This window comes from Globicephala melas, chromosome 7 (assembly GCF_963455315.2).
Source record: "Globicephala melas chromosome 7, mGloMel1.2, whole genome shotgun sequence".
Taxonomy (NCBI): Eukaryota; Metazoa; Chordata; class Mammalia; order Artiodactyla; family Delphinidae; genus Globicephala; species Globicephala melas.
Window position 1 is genome coordinate 112,975,954 of NC_083320.1, and position 22,879 is coordinate 112,998,832.

Genomic DNA, 22,879 nt, shown 5'->3' on the forward strand with positions numbered 1-22,879 from the left:
CGGCGACCGTCTTTACTCACAGCTGCCACGCCACCCCGGCTCGGATCCGGACACAGCCTAGCTCCCAGAAGACAGAGCCGGGGAGGCCGGGCGAGGGCATGCAGCCATCCGCCCTGCCCGGGCGCGGACCCCGGGTCCAAGAGAGAGGAAGTGGCCATGGGACCGTGCGGACTCAGCCAGCTCACGCGGAGGCCATAAAAAAGGGAAGAGCCAGAGCAGGATCCACGTCCCTGGCCCACCCCGGGTGAACCAAGCGCTCAGGCAGCCGCCCCGGTCCGGGAGCCTGTAGGCGAGGCTGGGGCGGGCTCTGAGTGTCATTGGCCGAGGGGAGCGCCCTGTCCGCCGCTGCGCACTTCCATTGGCTGGCGAGATCTGAGGCGGGGCCTCGGCAGCCTCCCACGGAGTCTACACTAGGTGGGAGCGCGGAGCGCCACAGGTGGACTGGGTATCGCTAGCCGGCAGCGCCATGAGCTGCAGCTTGGACGCGGCGAGGAGCTTCTTGGAGCAACTGGAGGCACGGGGAGTCCGGGAGGGGGCGGTCCTCGCCTACGAGTTCAGCGTGAGTGGCCGAGTTGGCCGGCAGCGCGCCGCGCTTCGGCTCCTTGCCCAGGATGGTCCAGACGTCTGTTCTCCTGTGCGCCCTGCTGCGCTTTGCCTCTCTCTCTCTGTCTCTCTCTCTGTCTCTCTCTGTCTCTCTGTCTCTCTGTCGGCCTCCAGGGGCATCTCCTCGCCTCGAGATCTCTCTGTTTTTCTCTCCCCAGCACCTCTCTCTGTCGCCCTCTCTCCCTGTCTGTCTTCACCCTCTGCCAGTAGGTCCCAGAGGGCTATGTCCACGGCCGGGTCGGGCGGGGCCGCACACGCCCTCGGGTCCCTGCGCCCTTGCCGCGCTCCCAGAATCGTCCGGTTGCTGAGCAGGGCAGGCGCTCACCTGCGCTGGACACGCGACGCCCGGCCGCTCCAGGCGACCAGGCAGTCACTCCCGTGGTCCTGGGGAGGAAGGGGCTGGGGAAAGAGGAACCAAGAGGCCCCGCTGCGGCGAGTGTGTGGACGCCGGCTCTAATAGGCACTGTGGCCTGTGGCGCTTTATCCGGTCCCTCTGGCCTCAGTTTCTCCTTGGGTGAAATGCGGACATTGATGACTCAACTGGCCTGAGGATTAAAACAACCGGTGTGGGTAAAAAGCGCTTAGCACATCTTGAGCTCTCACTTTGTAGGCGCCTTTGTCACTAGTTATAAATATTCTAAACTTTACAATGGGGTAGTGCAAGCTGTATGTAAAGAATGCTAACGCAGCAGCGTAGTAGGCATCGCATCTACATGTACTGAGGTATTTTAAATATAATAACATGGAAACGTGCTATGCAAATACAATATATGGTGACATCTCAAATTTAGAAATAAGTTTGGTAAATATATGTATGTATCTAATAAATGACTATATATCGTTGAGTATAATAAAAATAGATAACATTTATGAAATAATTTTATTAATAAATAGAAAATATATAGTGAATATGTATAAATATGATTGTAAACTATAATTTACACAATAACATTAGTTAACTTCTTAAAACAGTAGAATACACATAAATACAACATAGAATTATAATTTATCAAATAAGCAGTTATTGAAGTTCCTAAGTAATAAAATATGTAATAAATAGATAAAAGAAGTTTAAGATAAATCTAAATTTACACAAATATAAAAATCATATATAAGAAATGCATAATAAATGCAAAATATATAATTTATTCAATATGAAAATGTACATAATAAATGTAAACATAATATCCAGGTAGTACATGACATCATGTCCATCCGGGTCTGGGTCCAGTCTGGGACAGTAAGCAGTGACAGCTGCTGGAGGCCACCCTCCTGCAGGCAGCCTCCTGTACTCACAGGAGTCTTTGGGCCTCTCTAGGCCTTGGTTTCCTCATCTATATAGTAAAAATATTAATAGTGGTACCCACTACACTAGTGTGTCCACGAGGATGTAAATGACTTGATGGGCATAAGAACACTTAGAATGGTGGCTTGCACTCATCAGGGGGCTTGGTAGGTGTTACTTATTATCATCATGATTATGAATACTTGATGATGGTAATGCTATTCACTAATTATAATAATGGAACAGTAGTAAAGCACCTATAGTATCTAGTTACATAAGTAGTGTTATTCATTATAATTCATATGCATTGTATATTGTCTTATATATTGTGTATCACCATGTTTGTTATTTTAAATGCATAATATATTACAATTATTGTTCACAATACAATGTAAATACACATTGAGTGTACAGGGGGTAGATGCTCAGAGGTCTGAGTTCAATACTCACTCACTCACTGTGCCACTTCCTGGGTGGGACTTTCAGCAAGTCACTCAAACATGTGGTGCCTCAGCTTTCTCACCGGCATGATGGGGACGTCAATAATAGTACCCACTTTGGAGGGACCTTGCAGGTGGTTCAATGCCCTCACACAGAGCCTGGCACAGAGAAGGCACTCTGAGTCGCTACTATTATGGAATCATAATTAGCAGGCCCTGTGCTATCTGGGCACTGCACTCACCTCTCACAGGCCACGTGCTGTGTATCCCTGTGAGAGTCTCAGTGTCCCAGGACCCTAACCTGGCTCCTCTCTTGCTCTCTCCTCCCTCTCCCGGGTCTTCTTTCTGTCCTCCCACCAGGACATCCGGGCCCGCTCAGCCTCCTGGAAGACAGACAGCGTGTGTTCCACTGAGGCCGGCAGTCGACCAGAAAATGTGAGGAAGAACCGCTACAAAGATGTGCTGCCATGTAAGTTGGGGGTGGGAGTGGGGACCTTCTGGAGGGAGTCGGTGCTGCTTTGCATGCCCACACCCCGAGGCAGTGCAGGTGTTAGCCCGGATCCCCGTGCCACCACTGGGCCCCCAGAACTCTCCCTCCCAGGGCCTTGCTGTGGCTGCATTTCTCTCCAGCAGTCTGCGAGTGCACCTCGATGGGATCCCTGCTAGGTATGCTGTCCCCTGCTGGCTTTCATCTGGGAGGCCGTCAAGGCCCCTGTCACCCACAAACTCCACGTTTCTCACCTCTCCTGCTGGCAGACGATAAGACACGAGTGATCCTTTCCCTGCTCCAGGAAGAGGGACATGGAGACTACATCAATGGCAACTTCATCAGGGTCAGGCTGGGCGTTAGGGAAGGGGCAGAGGTGGTGGAGGGGACAGCGGGATCTCCATAGTGAACTTAGCCGTTACCAGGGCACAGATGGAAGCCAGGCCTACATCGCCACGCAAGGACCCCTGCCTCACACCTTGCTAGACTTCTGGCGCCTGATCTGGGAGTTTGGGGTCAAGGTCAGCTTTGGGGGGGTGTGAGGTATGTCCAACATTCTGGGTCCTCCCTTGGCCCTGATAACCACACCCTCTAAACCAAATCTCCTCCCTTTCCCCTTACCCCTCTTGTCTAGGTGATCCTGATGGCCTGTCAGGAGATTGAAAATGGGCAGGTAGGTGTCCTCAGCCCCTAGAATGCATATCCTTGTGCAGAGAGGAGACAGGAGAAATCTTGCTAGCTCCTCTTCCCTGATGCCATGACTCAATGGCCCAGTTCTTGGTGTGACCCTCACTGTACCTCTGCTAAGCCCACTATTACTATCTTTAATTTTTTTGTTGATCTTTTACCTTTTATTCATGGGGCTCAACCCCTCTCCTGCTGATCTTCCCGCCCCATTCCATACCATAGACCATAAGGCCCTATAACTGTGGCTTCCCCAGTACAGCTCTGATCTCTCTTTCCACCTTTCTCCCCTTTATTCACTCCACTCCAACCACCCTGGCCTTTGTTCTGCCTCGGGTCCTATGCTTTGTTCCCACTGCCTGGGACATTTTCCCCTTGGCCTGCTCCATCACCACCTTCAGGTCTTGGCTCAAATGCTACTTCCTCAATGAGATCTTCCTGGATCTCACCCATTTGGAACTCCAAGCACTCTCACTCTCCTTCCCTTGTCCTACTTTCATTTTTTTCTTCACAGTTCTTACCAACTTCTAACATACAAGATAATCTACAAATGTGTTATGTATATTGTTTATTCTGTCTTCCTGATAAGAAGAAAAGTTCCATGAGGGCAGGGATCTTTGTTTTGCCCATTAGCATAAATTAGTTACTCAAAGAATGTATGTCAACATTGAAGGCACATGGTTTCTGCATCCTGGCGTGCTCCATGGACAGGGCTGGGGGTGGGGTAAGTACTGCCCCGGGATGGCTGGCTGATCATGGAGTCTGTACAATCTGTAGTGATGTACCTTCTTCATTCCTAATTTTGATAGTTGGTCATCTGTCTGTCTCTCTCTCCTACATTGGTCTGGCAAGAATAAAGACAAGAAAACTTTAGTTGTTGTACTAAATCTGTCCTGCTACCTGTTTTTGTAAATAAAAATGTATAAGAACATAGCCACACTCATTTGTTTACATAGTGTGTATACCTGCTTTCATGCTACAATGGCCAAGTTCAGTAGTTGCAAGTTAAGTACATTGTATGGCTCACAAAGTCTAAACTATTATTATCTGGCCATTTATAGAAAGTTAGCCAATCTCTGGGCTAGAGGCTTATCAATTTTATTATTTTTTCAAAGAAGCAGCTTTGAGTTTTATTCATTTTCTCTCTTTTTTTAATGTTTATTTCATTAATTTCTTCCTTTTATCATTTCCTTCCTTCTGGTTTAGGTTTAACTTGCTCTTTTTTTTTTCTAGTTCCTTAAGCTTAGATAATAGACTTTGCGATTTTTTTCACATATAAGTATTTTAAAAAATATTTATTTACTTTTTGGCTGCATGGGGTCTTAGTTGCGGCATTGGGGATCTTTTTGTTGCGGTGTGTGGGCTCTTAGTTGCGGTGCGCAAGCTTCTCTCTAGTTGTGGTGCGCAGGCTCACTAGTTGCGGCATGCGGGCTCTGGAGCATGTGGGCTCTGTAGCTGTGGCTCACGGGCTCCAAAGTGCGTGGGCTGTAGTTGTGGCACATGGGCTCTCTAGTTGCAGTACATGGGCTCTCTAGTTGCAGCACGTGGGCTTAGTTGCCCTGTGGTATGTGGGATTTTAGTTCCCCGACCAGGGATCAAACCGGCATCCCCTGCATTGCAAAATGGATTCTTAACCACTGGACCACCAGGGAAGTCCCCACATATAAGTATTTAATATCATTCATTTTTTTCTATGCAGTGCTCTAGCTACATCTCACAAACTGGTATGTAGTGTCTTTTTTTTCAGTTAGCTCAAAATATTTTCTACTTTCCCTTGTGATTTCTTCTTTGACCAATGGTATTTGACCATGGCTGTGCTTAAATTCCAAATATTTGGGGGCTTTTCCATATATCTTCCTGTTATTAATTTTCAGTTCCATTGTGGTCAAAGAACAACTTTATATGATTCAAATGTACTGAAACTTGTTTTGTGGCCATGAATGTGATCTATCTTGGTACATGTTTTGTGTGCACTTGAAAAGAATGTGTATTCTGCTTTGTTGAGTGGAGTGTTCTATAAATATCAGTTAGGTCAAATTGATTGTGTCTTTTTGAAAGACACTTTAATATCTTCTATATCTTTACTGTATCTTCTATATCCTTACTGATTTCTTTTCTCTAAATGTTCCATCAATTGCCAAGAGAGGAGTGTTGAAACTTCCAGCTGTTCTATAACTGTGAATTAGGACAAGTTTCTCAATAGTATTATTCAAATCTTATTATTCTTACCTTTTTTTTTTTCTTTTTGGCCATGTGGCATGTGGGATCATAGTTCCCCTGACCAGGGACCGAACCTGTGCCCACTGCACTGGAAGGGTGCCCCCTGCAGTGGAAGGGCAGAGTCATAACCACTGGACTACCAGGGAAGTCTCTATTCTTACTTTTTTTCATCTACTTGTCCTATTATTTGCTGAAAGAGGAGTGTTGAAATCTCTAACTCTGATTTTAGATTTATCTACTTCTCCTTTCAGTTCTGTCAGTTTTTGCTTCAGATATTTTACAACTCTATAATTGAGTCCTTATACAGTTAGGATTATGTCTTCCTGATGAATCAATCCTGTTTTCAATATGTAATGTCCCTTTTATCTCTAAAAGGAAAAGGGTAATATCCCTTTCTCTAAAGTGTACTTTGATATTAATATAGCCATTTAAACTTCTTTAGATTAGAGTGTGCATGATATCTCTATTTTAATTCTTTTACTTTTTATCTGTGTTCATTTTTATTTATTTTATTTATTTTTTTGGCTGCACCACGGGGCTTGCAGCCTCTTATTTCCCTGAGCAGGGATTGAACCCATGCCCCCTGCAATGGAAGTGCAGAGTCCTAACCACTGGACTTCCAGGGAATTCCCCATTTTTATTTTTAAACTGTGTTTGTTATAGCTGGCACATTGTGGGTACTTACTTTTTTATCCAGTCTGACAATCTCTGCCTTTAATTGGAGTATTTAGTCTTTAATGTGCCAATAATGTGTCTAAATCTATGATTTTGCTATTTGTTTTCTATTTGTTCCATCAGTTCTTTGTTCCTTTCTTATTTTCTGTCTTCTTTTTTACTGCGAATTTTTATGACTCTGTTTCACAGTCATTATTCACTTATTAGTTATACCTCTTTGTATTATGTGCTTGTGTTCTTAGTGGAATGTGTACTTATCACAGTCTATATTCAAATAATATTATATCATTTCATGTAAAATGTGAGAACTTTACAATAGCATATTTCAATTTTCTCTTTCCATGCTTCAAGCTATTGTTGCCCTAGGTTTGATCCCAAATTTAAAATATACTACACAACACACTGCTATTATTTTTCCTACAGATTATCTTTAAAAAAAACAACTTTATTGAGATACAATTCATCCATCTAAAGTGTGCAATTCAATTGTTGTTAATATATTCCTGAGTTATACAGTCATCACCACAATGAATTTCAGAACCTTTTCATCACCCCATAAAGAAGCCTTGTATCTATTAGCAGTCATGCTGCATTTCCTACCAAACTCCACCCTAGGCAACTACTAATCTATTTTTAGTCTCTGTAGATTTGCCCACTCTGGACTTTTCCTATAACTGGAATCATATGATATGTTGTCTTTCATGACTGGCTTCTTTCACTAAGGTTGTGTTTTAAGGCTAATGTATATTGTAGCATGTATCAATACTTCACCCATTCTTATTGCTGAATAACACTCCATTGAATGGATCTACCACATTTTATATATCCATTAATCACTTCATAGAATTTGAGCTGTTTCCACTTTTTGGTGATTATGTATATTGCTGCTATAAACATTCATGTGAAAGTTTTTGTGTAGAAGTATGTTTTCATTTCTCTTGGATATATACCTAGAAGTGGAATTGCTGGGTCATATGGTAAACTCTATTTTTAACATTTTGAGGAACTACCAAACTGTTTTCCACAGTGGCTATATCATTTTACATTTCAACCAGCAATGTATGAAGGTTCCAATTTCTCCACATTCTTACCAACACTTGTTATTGTCTGTCTTTTTCATTTTTGCTATCCTGTTTGATGTGAAGTTGTACTCATTGGGTCTTTTTTTTTTTCAGTTGTGGTAAACTATACATAACATAAATTTTGCCATTTTAATGATCTCAAGTGTACAATTTGGGAACATTAAGTACACTCACAGTGTTGCAAACCGTTACCACTGTCCAATTACAGAACTTGTTCATCATCCCAGACAGAAACTCTGTATCCATTTAACAGTTTCTTCCCATTTCCCCTTCCTGCAGCTGTTGGTAGCCTTTATTCTACTTTCTGTCTCTATTAATTTGCCTCTTCTAGGTACCTCATATCAGTGGAGTCATACAATACTTGTTCTTTTGTGTCTGACTTATTTCATTTATCAGGTTTTCAAGGTTCATCCATGTTGTAGAGTGTATCAGAATTTCATTCTTTTTAAGGCTGAATAACATTTCATTGTATGTATGTACCACATTTTGTTTATCCATTCACCTATTGATGGACATTTGGGTTGTTTCTACCCTTTGGTTACTGTGATAGTGCTGCTATGAACATTAGTACATAAGTATCTGTTTTGAGTCCTTGTTTTCAATTCTTTTGGGTAGTAGAATTAATTACTGGATCATATGGCAATTCTGTGTTTAATTTTGTTGTTGTTGCTTTCCACAGTGGCTGGACCACCTTATATTCTCACCAGCAATGCACAAGTGTTCCATTTTTCCAAACACTCACCAAGACATGTTATTTTCTGTTTTCACTTTTGTTTTTATTAGCCATCCTAATGGATGGGAAGTGGTATCTCATTGCAGTTTTGGTTTGCATTTGCCTAATGAGGTGGATTTGTGGTTTACATTTACCAAACATCTTTTCATGTGCTTATTTTTCCATTTGTATGTCTTCTTTGGAGAAAATTTGTTTCGGTCCTTTGCCCATTTTTTAATTGGGTTATTTGTCTTTTTATTATTGGGTTGTAAGAATTCTTCTGAATACAAGTCCCTTATCAGTATATGATTTAGAAATATTTTTTTCCATTGTGTGGGTGTGTCTTTTCATTTTCTTTATAGTGTCCTTTGAAGCACAAACAATTTTTAATTTTGAAGACTTCCAATCTATTGTTTTGATGTGCTTTTGATGTTGTATCTAACAAGTCATTGTCTAACGAAAGGTCAAAAAGATTTACTCCTATGTTTTCTTCTAAGTGTTTTATAGTTTTCTCTCTTATATTTAGGTCTCTGATTCATTTTGAGTTAATTTTTGTATATGGTGTAAGACAGCGGTCCAAATTCATTCTTTTGTTTATAGATACCCAGTTGTCCTAGCACCATTTGTTAAAAAGACTGTGCTTTCCCCATTGAATGGTCTTGGTACTTTGTTGAAAATCAATTGAGTGTACACGTAAAGGTTTATTTCTGGACTCTCAATTCTATTCCATTGATCGACATGTCTATCTTTGTGCCAGTACTACTCGGTATTGTAGGTTTGTGGTAAGTTTTGAAATCAGGAAGTGTGAGTCCTCCAAATTTGTTCTTCTTTTTGCAAGATTGTTTTGGCTATTCTGGGTCACTTGCCATGCAGAAAAGAGTTAACATATCAGGCATAAATGATTATGCTTAAAAAGAACTTCCTGCAAGGTTGGCTCTTGACTGGAAATTGGATTTCTAATAAGAGTGGCTCACCATGCCTAAACTGTTTATACAAACAACGTGTCTATGTGACAGTAGGTTTATGTGAACATCTGCTTTCCCTCTGGGAGTCTGAAGTTTTGTCACATGCTAGTCAGAGGTGCCTACCTACCACATAGAGTCCCCCAGTAAAAACCCTGGGCACTGAATTCCTAAATGTCCCTGTGGACATTTCACATGTGTGGTCACAACTCATTCTGGAGGAATTAAGCACATTCTATGTGACTCCACTGGGAGAAGAACCTTGGAAGCTGGCACCCTGTTTCCTGCAGACTTCACCCTGTGCGCCTTCTCCCTTTGCTGTTTTATCCTGTAACCTTTCATTGCGATAAATTGTAGCCACAAGTACAACTCTATGCTGAGTCCTGTGAGCCCTCCTATTGAGTCTTCAAACCTGAGGGCAGTCTTGGGAATCCATAACACATTTATTAATGTTAACATATTGTTTATATATTAATGTTAAGATCAGCTTGCCCATATCTTCAAAAAGCCTTCTAGGATTCTGATAAGGATTTCATTGAATCTATCAATTCTGGGGGTGGGTGGGAGGTATTGCAAATAATAGTTTTTTAAATATGAAAATACAGTTGATTTTTCTATATTGACTTTGTATCCTGCAACCTTGCCGAACTCGCTTATTAGTTCTAATAGTGTGTGTGTGTGTGTGTGTGTGTGTGCGCGCGCGCGCGCGCATTCTTTAGGGTTTTCTATATATAATATCATGCTATCTGCAAGTTGACATACTTTTGCTTCTTCCTTTCCAATCTGGGTAACCTCCCTTCCTTTCTTTCTTCTTCCTTCTCTCCCTATCTTTTTTTTTTTCTTTTCTTTCCTTTCCTTTTCTTTTTTCTCTCTCTTGCTTCCTCCCTCCTACCTTCCCTCCTTTCCTTCCTTCATTTCTTTTTTCCTAATTGCACTGTCTACAACTTCCAGTACAAAAAAGTGCAAACATTCTTGTCTTGTTCCTGATCTTAAGCACAAAACATTCAGTCTTTCACCATTAAGTATTAGGTTAGCTGTAGGTTTTGGTAGATATTTTTTGTTGTTGTTGGTTTTGCTTTTTAAATCAAGATGGGGAATTTCCTTTCTATGTCTAGTTCCTTTCATATTTTTATATGAAAATGTATTGGATTTTGTTCAGATTTTTTTTCTGCATCTATTAAGTTGATCATGTGTTTTTGTTTCATTTTCTATTATTATGGTATATGATATTGATTGACCTTCATGTATTGATTTTCATATATGTGTTCCCGGGATTAATCCCACCTGATCCTGTGTAAAATCCTTTGTTAATATTGTGTTGAGGATTCTTCTGTCTATATTCTTGAGACGCTGCTTAGTAGTTTTCTTTTCTTGTGATATCTGTCTGGTTTTGGTAGCAGAATAATACTGGTCTCATAAAATATGTTGGCAAATGTTCCTTCAATTTTTTGGAAAAGTTTGTGAAGGATTCCTATTAATTCCTCCTTTTTTGGTAAAATTCACTAGATTATCTTTTAAAGATGTTAAAAATGAGAAATACCTTTTACATTTAGCTACATATTTACCTTTTTCTTTACTTTTCATCCCTTTGTGTGGGTCTGTATTCCACCTGGTTCCTTTTGTATGAAAAGCTTACTATAATATTTCTCATAGTGCAGTTTTGCTTGTGACAAAGTCTCTCAGCTTTTGTCTGAAAGTTTTTTTAATTTCAGCATTTTTAGGGTGTCACAGCATTGATCTCTGGCTTGCAGAGTTTCTAACAAAATTCTGCTGTCATCCTTATTCCTCAGTATGTAATGTGTCTTTTTTATGTGTGATGCTTTTAAGATTTTTTTCTTTATCATTGTTTTTCAGCAATTTGATCATGAGCTACCTTGGTGTGGCTTTCTTTATGATTATTCTCCCTCTGGTTCATTGACCTTCTTGGATCTGTGGGTTCATAGTTTCATCAAATTTGGAAAATTTTCCAGCTATTGTTTATTCAAAAATAGCTTCTATTCTCCCCTCTCCTCTCCTTCTGGACTCCAGGTACACATACATTAGGCCACTTGATATATATTTCCACAGGTATCTGATTCTCTCTCTTAGTTTTTTTCCCCAGTTTTTCTCTCTCTTTTTCATTTTGAATAGTTTCTATTGCTATGCCTTTGTGTTCACTGATCTTCTGGTGTCTAATCTGCTATTAGAGAGTGAATTTTTTTTCATATTCTTTTCCATTATGGTTTATCACAGGATATTGAATACAGTTCCCTGTGCTATACAGTAGGACCTTGTTGTTTATCCATTCTATATATAATAGTTTACATTTGCTAATCCCAAACTTCCAGTCCATCCCTCCCCACCCCCTTGCCCACAGCAACTACAAGTCTGTTCTGTATCTCTGTGAGTCTGTTTCTGTTTTGTAGATAAATTTATTTGTGTCATATGTTAGATATTTAGTGATATCCTATGGTATTTGTCTTTCTCTTTCTGACTTACTTCCCTTAGTATGATAATCTCTAGGTCCATCCATGTTGCTGCAAATGGCATTATTTCATTCTTTTTTATGGCTGAGTATATTGTATATATATACCTCATCTTCTTTACCCATTCATCTGTCGATAGACATTTAGGTTGTTTCCATGTCTTAGCTATTTTGAGTAGTGCTGCTATGAACACAGGGGTGCATGTATCTCTTCAAATTGTAGCTTTGTCCGGATGTATGCCCAGGAGTGAGATTGCTGGATCATATGGTAACTCTATTTTTAGTTTTTTGAGGAACCTCCATACTGTTTTCCATAGTGGCTGCATCAATTTACATTCCCACCAGCAATGTGGGAGGTTCTCTTTTCTCCACACCCTCTCCAGCATTTGTTATTTGTAGACATTTTCATGATGGCCATTCTGACCAGTGTGAGGCGGTACCTCATTGTAGTTTTGATTTGCATTTCTCTAATAATTACTGATGTTGAACATCTTTTCATGGGTCTTAGACAGTGAATTTTTTATTTCATATATTTTATTTTTCCTCTCTAGAAGTTCCATTTAGGTCTTTTTAATATCTTTTATTTCACTTTCATCCCTTTTGTGGTTCCCTTTTCATTTTTGAACATATTTATAATATTTACAAAGGCTGTTTCAAAGTCTTTGTCTGCTTGTTTCCTCATCTCTATTGGGTCTTTTTCTGCTGCTTTTTCTCCTGGGTATAAGTCATATTTTCTTGCTTCTTTGTATGTCTAGTAAATTTTTATTGGATGCTCAATATTTTAAATTTTACAAAAGTAAATTTTGGATTTTTTACCTTCCTTTAAAAAGTGTTGGACTTTTTGTGGAAGGCAGTTAAGTTACTTTTAGATATTTGATCATTTTAAGGTTTGTTTCTAAGCTTTTGTAGGGCGAGTCTAGAGAAGCCTTTATTCTAGAACTAAGTTCTTCTACTTTCAATGTTTGATCCTTCAGGTTCCCTATTGAATGCCCCTTCTAATCACTCAGGTCTCTCCACTGTGGCTGGAGGAAATGTAAATTATTTCTGTCCCACTGTGAGCCCTAGGAAATGTTCATCTTATAGTTCCCTAGCTATTATTCCTTCAAGGGAAGTTATTCCTTCCTAGCTTCATGGGGTTTCGTGTCATATGTGCCCAGATCATTATTCAGCTAAAGACTTAAGGGGACCCCTATGCAGACTTCTGGAGTTCTTTGCTTTTGTTTGCATAGTGCTGTTCTCTCAAGACCTCTGCCTTGGCCTCCCCGAGCCAAGATCTCTGGTTCCTCAACTCAGTGGGCTCATCAAACTCTCCAGGTTCTGCAGCCTGGTTACTGCCTCTTGGCAGTAAGCTGGGGAGGTCATAAGGTTTGACTCATGTGTTTCCCGTTGTTCAGTGATCACAGTCCTGCAAGGCTGTGGACCAGTGTCTGAAAATAGTGGCTCATATATTTTGTCCAGGTTTTCAGTTGCTTACAGAAGTAGAATATTCTGGACTGTCTTCCTCCTGCACAGTCAGAAGCTCACATCTCCATTGAGTCTGTCTGTGTTTACTCTGATGAGGTTCTGCTGCCTGGCCTCCTTTGAAGTTTCAGTTGTCTGTGCTTCCACCAGCAACCTGAGCTGTCCCATGCGGGGTGTGCACGTGTTGATCTGAACTTTGAGGCAGACTCCCCCTCTTCACTCTCTGCCCTTTTCCCCGTGCCTTTTGCAGAAAAAGTGTGAGCGTTATTGGGCCCAAGAACAGGAGCCACTGCAGATTGGGCTTTTCTGCATCACTCTGGTGAGCTGGGGCAGAGGTGGGAACAGCACTTTATGAAGTCTCGGATGTTGTGGAAGATTTCACAGATGATTCTGAGTGGAAAGCTTTTGGGCTGGGCCTGAACGGTTTTCCCACAGTCCCACTCACACTGCAGGGAGCGCTCTGGTATTAGCATTGCAAATAGTCAGAACTCATTATATACTGTTTTTGCATTTTAACTACTATCATGGTTATCTCTGTAAATGTTCATGTGCCTGGTTAGGTTCTTAAAATTCTTATTTCCCTTACCCTTTCAAAAGAACTCAGGAAAATCTCTCATAAGTCATAAATACAATTGGTATTGAATAAATACAATGAAACTTGTTTTAGAACAAAAGACGTTTCTTTGTTTCACTGTAAATGAGCTTGTTGGATATTTAATCATAGTTCCTCTTTCTCCCCTTTGTGAAATGTTTCCTTCACAAAAGCCATGGGAGATATTCGGGCTAAATTAATTTTTAAAAATATGTTGTTTGTATTTGATTTTTCTTTTGTTTTTTTGGGGGGGGCCATGCTGCATGGCTTGCAGGATCTCAGTTCCCTGACCAGGGATTGAACCCAGGCCATGGCAGTGAAAGCCCAGAATTCTAACCACTAGGCCACCAGGGAACTCCCTGTATTTGATTTTTAATCAGAAATGCTTTGTTTTTTGTAAATATGTCTTTTGGCACCTGTGATCTTTGTTCTCTGCCCTCTTCTCACATGCCCCATATCCACAGACAAGGGAGACATGGCTGAATGCAGACATTACGCTCAGGACTCTTCAGGTCACCTTCCAGAAGGTACTGAAAGGGGAGGAGGAGACTCCTACATAGGGAGAGCTGTTTCCTGTCTCTGTTTTCTCATCTGTAAAATGTGCATTAACAATAGTACCCATCTCTTCAGTTATTATCTGTTGCATTTAAACGGAGGATGTAGAGAACTAGGGCTGACATGTAACAGGGGCTCAATAAATGCATTTCTTTCTTTTTTTATTCTTTGCCCCTCATTTCCTATGTTTCAGGAATCCCGCTCTGTGTACCAGCTGCAGTATATGTCCTGGCCAGACAGAGGGGTCCCTACCAATCCCGACCACGTGCTCGCCATGGTGGAGGAAGCCCGGCGCCTCCAGGGATCTGGCCCCAGCCCCCTCTGTGTCCACTGCAGGTTTAGGAAAATGGGCTTTATGGGGGTCTGGTGAGACAGAGGGGATGGTGGTGGAGAGGGGACAGGGAGGATAGTGCAGGGCTTGGAGCCAGTCTTACAGTCTGAGTGCCTGTTTCAAGAAACCTGAGGCCACACTTGCTCAAGTTGCAGCTGAAATGGTTAGTATTTATTGAGCACAGACTGCTAGGGAGTAAGTACACAGTTGATGCTCAACAAATATAAGCAATTAGAAAGGTTTTCCTTTCAAATTATAATCTGGGATTCTGGGAATCAAAAAGTGCTGCAGGGGACACTCCATTAAGGCCCTCACCCCCAGCCCCAAATGCCCCCTTTAAAAGGGGTTGCAGGCAGGCCCTGACCAAGCTCACTCTGATTCTCACTTGTCAGCGCGGGCTGTGGGCGAACAGGTGTCCTGTGCACCCTGGATTATGTGAGACAGCTGCTTCTGACCCAGGTATGAAGAGGGCATACAGCGCAGTGTGGGTCCTGTGCCTATGAGGTCCTGCTCAAGTGCCCATCTCTCTGCCCTAGATGATCCCACCTAACTTCAGCCTCTTCAGTGTGGTCCTCGAGATTCGGAGGCAGCGGCCTGCAGCCATACAGACAGAGGTGGGAGACGGGTCTCCTCGTTCCAAGGACATATCCCTCCTGTTCTGGTCTTTCCTTCTCGATGACCCCTCTTCCCTCCCCCACCCCTTCAGGAGCAGTACAGGTTCCTGTACCACACAGTGGCTCAGATGTTCCTCTCAGCGCTCCAAAATGCCAGCCCTCACTACCAGAACCTCAAGGAGGTACCAAGGCCCCCTTCCAATCCTCAGAGACCAGGACCCAGAGCAGAGGTCTATGGCCACCACCAGCGCCAGCATCCAGCCCTTGGACTCCCTCCGGGAGCAGGGACTGACGCACTATGATATCTACCTTTGTCCTCCTCCTTGCTCCCTTATCACTGTCCCCTCTTAAGCTTCCCCCACAGAGCCCACAGTGACCTCGCACCACTAGGAGCCTGGATAGCGTCCTCCGAAGCCTCATGCCTTTCCCTCCTGCCTTTCCCCAGAATTGTGCCCCACTCTACGATGATGCCTTCTCCCTCCGGACTTCCCACACCCTTCCTGCCACAGCCCGCCCATCCGGCGGGGTCCTCAGGTACCCAGCTCCCTCCCCTCAGTCTTCCATTTTCACTTTCTCGTCCTTGGAGGCTGGCCCTTTCCTCACCCTTGAAACACCAGCCCCTTCCTTGCCGTTCAGTTCACCAAATATTCACTGGCCCTTTCTTGCAGCTGACCTCTGGGAACCCTCCACAAGATGATTCTTTAATCCCAGAGATCCATTGCCTCTGCCCCTCAGGCTAGCTCCCGATGTTAGTTCTCTCCTCGCTTTTCCACTCGGTAATGCAGCAGATATTTTTTGAGGCCACCCAACTGTAAGGCCTCATGTCGGGTGCAGCAGAGACTTCAGCCCTTGGTCCCTGAGACCAGCCCTCCATTTTGAGACTCTCCCTTGCTTCTCTTTAGATGTCACTTCCTCATTCATTTATTCAACAGACAACTACACAGAAATGACCAATCCTCAATACCAATATCTTGCCCCATTCACCTGCCAGGCTGGCCCCTTCCTTCCTTCATCCACCCAACCTGCTGGGCGCTAGGGACACAGAGACGAGACCCCTTTCCCCAGAGGCGCTACCACCTCCACCTCCTCGCTCTGTAACTGCGCGCCGCCTCGGGCGGGAAGGAAGCCGGTGGTTTGCGCGCCGAGCGCGCTGCCCCCTCCCTCCCCAGCCTCGGCGCCGCCGCTTCACTTCCTCCCCACCCGCAGGAGCATCTCGGTACCCGGGCCCCCGGGCCTCGCCATGGCCGACACGTACGCTGTGGTGCAGAAGCGCGCGGCCCCCGCGGGCACCGGGACAGGGGCGGGCGCGCGGGCGCGCGGCGCGGAGGAGACGCCCCTCTACAGCCAGGTGACGCCGCGCGCCCGGCGGCCCCAGGCGCACGCGGAGGACGGGCGCGGGCCGCTGCCCGGCCGCGGTAAGTCGACGCGGCCCGGGCGCGGGGCTGGGGAGGGCTGGCCCCGACCTGCTCCGTCTCCCGACCCCCTGTGGCTGCGGTCTGGAGGGTCTGGAGGCCACGAGGACCCCCACCCCCCCTCCACCGAGTCCGGCCCGGTCACGCCCCGGAGGCTGACGTCCTGGCTTCCCCGGCCACGCCTCTGGGACAACCGCCCGTCCTCTGGTCACGCCCGGAAGCGTCCCGGGCCAAACCGCGGTCTCTGGCCCGACCACCTAGTCTGGGCGGAGGTCTCCGATTTGGTCACGCCCCTGGCCACGCACCCTCCTGCTGGGCCCCGGCGCCCGGCCCCCAGCCTGCCTTCTCTGGCCTGGGAGGATGCGCATTTGCCTCCGAGTGGCTCTCCGGAACTTCGAGGGGCGGCCTGAGCCGATCTGTTAGGTGGTTTTCTGCCCGCAGTTCCTGTTGACCAAAGCCCAGCAGGGCCTGGCGCCTACGAGGACGTGGTAGATGGAGCTCAGACTGGTGGGCTAGGTAAGTCAGACAGCCTGGGTCGCTGGGACTCTCTACAGTTTTAACTGAATCCCAGGCATTTGGGGCTTTAAGATGGTGTTAGGAAAACACACGCCCTCGGAGTCCTGTGGATGTGTCAGCAGCAAACCGTGAGGGCCTGGAGGCTTGGGGGTGACTTTCCACGAGTTGCCTACCTCTCTGCACCTCAGCTTCTCCGTGATCCCTACGGTGCCCTTCCTTTTCCAGGCTTCAACCTGCGCATTGGAAGGCCTAAAGGACCCCGGGACCCGCCTGCCGAGTGGACCCGCGTGTGAGTGCAGCGCCCTTGCCTGCCTGTTGGGTGCCTGGTCCACGTGGGTTCCTGGACTGCTGAGGGCCGTGCTCTACTCTGTGACGTGCTGGGAATGGGGTTGCTGGGCTGAATCAAAATAAAAGTTTCTCAGTGTGGAAAATATGGGGGCTTTGCCTCAGTGATCATAACGTTCAAGGCGTGAGGCTTGGGGAGGTAGTTGGTTGACGATGGCTGGTGAGGTTACACTGAGCATATTCAAGAATAAATTCAACCCCAAGAGTCTGGGCAGGGCTCCCGGCTGTGAAGGGAAGGATGGACAGATACGCTTCTGGAGACTGTCCCCTTCACCACTTGAAGGACTGGTTCATCTCAGTATCTGAGCTTCCCTCACTCAGACACTCAGCTTATAACACAGGGAGATGGATGGACCCCCGTTGACCTCCACCATTCAGACAGATGGAAGCCAGGCATAACAACAGCCAAGCAGACTGATTTCAGACAGGTGAAAAGATCCCCAGATGGGCAGGCAGACAGATGGAATCCCAACCTGGACAGGCATATAGCAATTCCCTTAGACAGCCAGACCTTCAGAGGGACAGTCCATGGGTGGACCTCCAGCCAGAGAGAGTGACCCACTGACAGCCTAACAGACCACTCCATGCAAAACAGACCACCCAAAAGACAGACCACTTCCCCCAAGCTAAGCAGCTAGACGGACATCAGCCAGATAAACCCTTGGCTAGACAGACTCCCAGGCAGATGTAAAGAGATACCCAGCTGAATAGACACAGATGTCCTCTCAGCTAGACAGACCTCCCAGCTACACAGACCCACTCCCATGTGGGCAGACAGCCTGACAGACCTGGTCACACAGACTCCCAACTAGCCAACTGGACTCCAGCCAGGCAGATACTAGCCACACGGACCCTTGATTGCACAGACACCCCACCCAGCCAGCCAGACTTCCAACTAGGCAGACAGGTGGGCAGACCCCCCATTTTGGCAGAGAAATTGATATATCTTCTGCTGGGAAGACACCCAGGTGGACACTCAGGCAGTCAACTGGTCACATAGGCAGATGGACCCTCATATAGAAAAAGCATCATGAGCCAGACAGATCCTCCACTACCCAGACCATCTGCCAGTTGGACACACACTGCAAATCTTCAGGTAGATGGAATCCCTGCTAGCCAGATGGGCTCCTAGCCCTCAGATACATAGGACCCCATTGGATGGGTGGACTCCTAGTCGGACAGATAGATTCCTAGCCACAATGACACACCATCCTCAGCCAGAGAAATAAATGGACCCCAAGCCAACTGGCCAACTAGATCCCAAGTTGGATGAACAGACCCCCAAACCAGATGAACGCGTAGACCCCCATCTGGACAGATGACTGGACCCCAACAAGTCAGACCCCTAGCTGTTCACACAGGCTTCTAGCCAGACAAGCCTCCAGCCCTTGAGCTGGACAGCAGATGCACACAGACCACCAGCTTGGCAGACAAATCTGCAGCCAGCAAGACAGCCCTCTAGCCTCACAGTCACGTGGACTGACCTCATACTGATAGACTGGTAAACCTCCAAGTAGACTCAGCTGGAAAAATAAACTCCGGACAGACTGACTCCTAACTTGAAAAGATCCTCAGACAAACCCATGACTGGACAGACATGCAGACCCCCAGCCAGAAAGCAGCCAGCCAGACCCCATCTAGACAGGTAGATACTCAGCCACACAGATCTCCAGCTGGACAGACAGACACTGGGCCACCTAGCCATATAACCTTCAAATGAGATGGAACGCCAGGTAGACAAAAAGATGAGTAAATTTACACTTGATGCTTCAAAATCCTGATCCTGCTCTGTAAGCCTCCCTCCCGACGTGATCTTCCTTCTGGCAGTGTCTGTCTGACAATGTCAGGTTTATCTAGGAGGACTCCCAGTCATTCCTCCCCAACACAGTGCCTTCTCCAGGCTGTTGGAAAGCTGGCCTGTGTCTGTGACGAGCGTGGACCACCAAGGCCTCCACCTGCTCAGCCAGGCCACATCCCTCACACAGTTACTGTGAGAATTCAGTGAAAGAGAATATAAAGAGCCTACCATCTGCTCAATAAGTGTTTGGCCGTAATTAGCTCCAGGGCCCTGCATTCAATACAGGTCCTGAGACAAATCATTTGCCCTTTGAATGTTGGTAGAAGGAGGGTGAAACTTGCCTTCCCTGACCACAAAGTGCTTGGTGACAGTGACTTAATTTTTCAAGTATGTAAAGTCTCTGCACAAGAAGCAGTTCGACCAGCAGAAACCAGGAATTGCAGAGAAACTAGAGATTCCCCAGTTCAATGGGAAACAGGTGAAAGTTGGAGCAGATCTTGATGGAAAGAGGCAGGAAGGAGGCCCCGGGGCTGCTGATAGCAGAGGAGGCTGGAGGTGTCATTGAGAGTGTAAACCAACCTGAAAGCCAGAAATATTAAGTCATTGCACTCCGGAGACCAGAGGGGAAAAGCAGTAGTGTCTCAGAGTAGAGGGGGCTAATGGTAGAAGGAAGAGGCAACTTTCCATCATTTGATGTTTCTTTAAGCAGGTCTGTATCATAATGGTGAATAGCTTGGACTCAGTCACTTACTAGTGTGATATTGAGCAACTTTCTTAATTTCTCACTGCTTCAGTTTTCCAGTCTATAAAATGGGACAATAAAGTTATATTTATCATAGCGTTGCCACATATATGACTGTGAATCTGGATTTTTACAATGGACATAGAAAGGAAGATTTCTTATTTTTTCAGGGCTTATCCCCAGAATAAAACAGAATTCCGTATAGTTGAAATAATTATATCAAAAGCTCTAACTAAGACATGGGACTTCCCTGGTTGTCCAGAGGATAGGACTCCATGCTTCCACTGCAGTGGGCACAGGTTTGACCCCTGGTGGGGGAACTAAGATTCCAGAAAAAAAACCTGAAAGCCAACCAGACAAACAAAAAAACCACAAAAAACAAAACAATAAAGCACCCTTTACCCAAGACAAAAATAAATGAAAGCAAATTTAATTATACATTCTCCTGCTTAAAATCTAGTGGCTCCAGTCTTTGATTACTGTTGCATTTTAAATCAGTGGGCAGAAAAATGTTTTATTCAACATAGGTTATTGAGATGATAAGTAGTCATTTAGGAAAAAAGAAGTTTGAGCCATATACCTTACAGCAAGATAAATTCCAAATGCATCAAAGATTTAAATGTAAAATATTAACCCATGTTACACCATGTTATTCACTGTAGTAGCAGAAGACTGGAAACATTAAATTAAATCAATTAATTAATTAATTAATTAATGGATGCATTGTGTCTTTATTTCTGTGCGAGCTTTCTCTAGTTGCGGCGAGTGGGGGCTACTTTTCGTTGTGGTGCGCAGGCTTCTCATTGCGGTGGCTTCTTTTCAGGCTCTAGGCGTGCGGGCCTTAGTAGTTGTGGCATGTGGGCTCAGTAGTTGTGGCACACGAGCTTAGTTGCTCCTTGGCAGATGGGATCTTCCCAGACCAGGGCTCGAACCCATGTCCCCTGCATTGGCAGGTGGATTCTTAACCACTGCGCCACCAGAGAAGTCCTGGAAACATTTTAAATGTTCTCCCTGGGATCCTGGTTAAATAAATGCTGTGATGGAATCTTATGCAGCTGTTTAAAAAAGGAAGAACTCCTCTATGCACTGGTGTGGACGAATCTCCAAATCACATGGAAAAATGAAAAAAAAGGGACTTACCTGGTGGCACAGTGGTTAAGAATCCCCCTGCCAATGCAAGGGACATGGGTTCAATCCCTGGTCCAGGAAGATCCCACATGCCATGGAGCAACTAAGCTCGTGCACCACAACTGCTGAGCCTGCGCTCTAGAGCCCGCGAGCCACAACTGCTGATCCCACGCACCATAACTACTGAAGCCTGTGCATCTAGAGCTGGTGCTCCGCAACAAGAGAAGCCACCAAAATGAGAAGCCCGTGCACCAGAACGAAGAGTAGACCCCACTCACCGCAACTAGAGAAAAAGCCTGTGCACAGCAATGAAAACCCAAAGCAGCTAAAAAATAAATAAATATATATTTTTTGAATTTTATTTTATTTATTTTTTAGACAGCAGGTTCTTATTAGTTATCTATTTTATACATGTTAGTATATATATGTCAATCCCAATCTCCCAGTTCATCACACACACACATACACACACACACACACACACCCCTGCCGTTTTCCCCCCTTGGTGCCCATACATTTGTTCTCTACATCTGTGTCTCAGTTTCTGCCCTGCAAACCAGTTCATTTGTACCATTTATCTAGGTTCCACATATATGCATTGATATACGATATTTGTTTTTCTCTTTCTGACTTACTTCACTCTGTATGACAGTCTCTAGATCCATCCATGTCTCTACAAATGACCCAGTTTTGTTCCTTTTTATGGCTGAGTAATATTCCATAGTATATATGTGCCACATCTTCTTTATCCATTCGTCTGTCGATGGGCACTTAGGTTGCTTCCACGACCTGGCTATTGTAAATAGTGCTGCACTGACCACTGGGGTGCATGTGTCTTTTTGAATTATGGTTTTCTCTGGGTATATGCCCAGTAGTGGGATTGCTGGGTCATATGGTAATTCTATTTTTAGTTTTTTTTTTTTTTTTTTTGCGGTACGCGGGCCTCTCACTGTTGTGGCCTCTCCCGTTGTGGAGCACAGGCTCCGGACACGCAGGCTCAGCGGCCATGGCTCACGGGCCCAGCCACTCCACGGCATGTGGGATCTTCCTGGACTGGGGCATGAACCCGTGTCCCCTGCATCGGCAGGCGGACTCTCAACCACTGCGCCACCAGGGAAGCCCTGTTGGAAGATTTTTAATCACAGTTTCAATTTCTTTACTTGTGATTGGTCTGTGCATATTTTCTATTTCTTCCTGGTTCAGTCTTGGAAGGTTATATCTTTCTAAGAATTTGTCCATTTCTTCCACGTTGTCCATTTCATTGGCATAGAGTTGCTTGTAGTAGTCTCTTAGGATGCTTTGTATTTCTGCAGTGTCTGTTGTAACTTCTCCTTTTTCATTTCTAATTTTATTGATTTGAGTCCTCTCCCTCCTTTTCTTGATGAGTCTGGCTAATGGTTTATCAATTTTGTTTATCTTCTCAAAGAACCAGCTTTTAGTTTTATTGATCTTTGCTATTGTTTTCTTTGTTTCTATTTCATTTATTTCTGCTCTGATCTTTATGATTTCTTTCCTTCTACTAACTTTGAGTTTTGTTTGTTCTTCTTTCTCTAGTTCCTTTAGGTGTAAGGTTAGATTGTTTATTTGAGATGTTTGTTGTTTCATGAGGTACGATTGTATTGCTATAAACTTCCCTCTTAGTTCTGCTTTTGCTGCATTCCATAGGTTTTGGATCATCGTGTTTTCGTTGTCATTTGTCTCTAGGTATTTTTTGATTTCCTCTTTGATTTCTTCAGTTATCTCTTGGTTATTTAGTAACATATTGTTTAGC

General features: G+C 44.7%; 1 protein-coding gene across 2 annotated transcripts; it reads left to right on the forward strand.

Annotated features, from left to right (window-relative positions):
- The first annotated feature begins 457 nt into the window (after positions 1-457).
- Positions 458-20,649, forward strand: PTPN18 (protein tyrosine phosphatase non-receptor type 18). Of its 2 annotated transcripts, XM_030840481.2 has the most exons (15): positions 458-559; positions 2,689-2,797; positions 3,085-3,161; positions 3,241-3,336; positions 3,450-3,488; positions 13,326-13,394; positions 14,132-14,194; positions 14,416-14,558; positions 14,946-15,012; positions 15,090-15,167; positions 15,260-15,349; positions 15,613-15,701; positions 16,374-16,582; positions 17,021-17,095; positions 17,321-20,649. In XM_030840481.2, the coding sequence occupies exons 1-15, from the start codon at positions 467-469 to the stop codon at positions 17,386-17,388; spliced, it is 1,365 nt and encodes a 454-aa protein (XP_030696341.1). In that variant the 5' UTR covers positions 458-466; the 3' UTR covers positions 17,389-20,649. The 2 variants fall into 2 exon arrangements, with proteins under 2 accessions (XP_030696341.1, XP_060157504.1); XM_060301521.1 differs by lacking the exons at positions 2,689-2,797; positions 3,085-3,161; positions 3,241-3,336; positions 3,450-3,488 and having other exon boundaries at positions 467-559.
- Positions 20,650-22,879: the final 2,230 nt, after the last annotated feature.

Excerpts from the sequence above, each read along its gene's own strand:
- PTPN18 (XM_030840481.2), top strand. The coding sequence starts at position 467 with ATGAGCTGCAGCTTGGACGCGGCGAGGAGCTTCTTGGAGCAACTGGAG. Across the intron at positions 14,195-14,415 it reads TTCAGGTCACCTTCCAGAAG|GAATCCCGCTCTGTGTACCA; the intron begins GTACTGAAAGGG and ends CCTATGTTTCAG. Across the intron at positions 14,559-14,945 it reads CCCCTCTGTGTCCACTGCAG|CGCGGGCTGTGGGCGAACAG; the intron begins GTTTAGGAAAAT and ends CTCACTTGTCAG.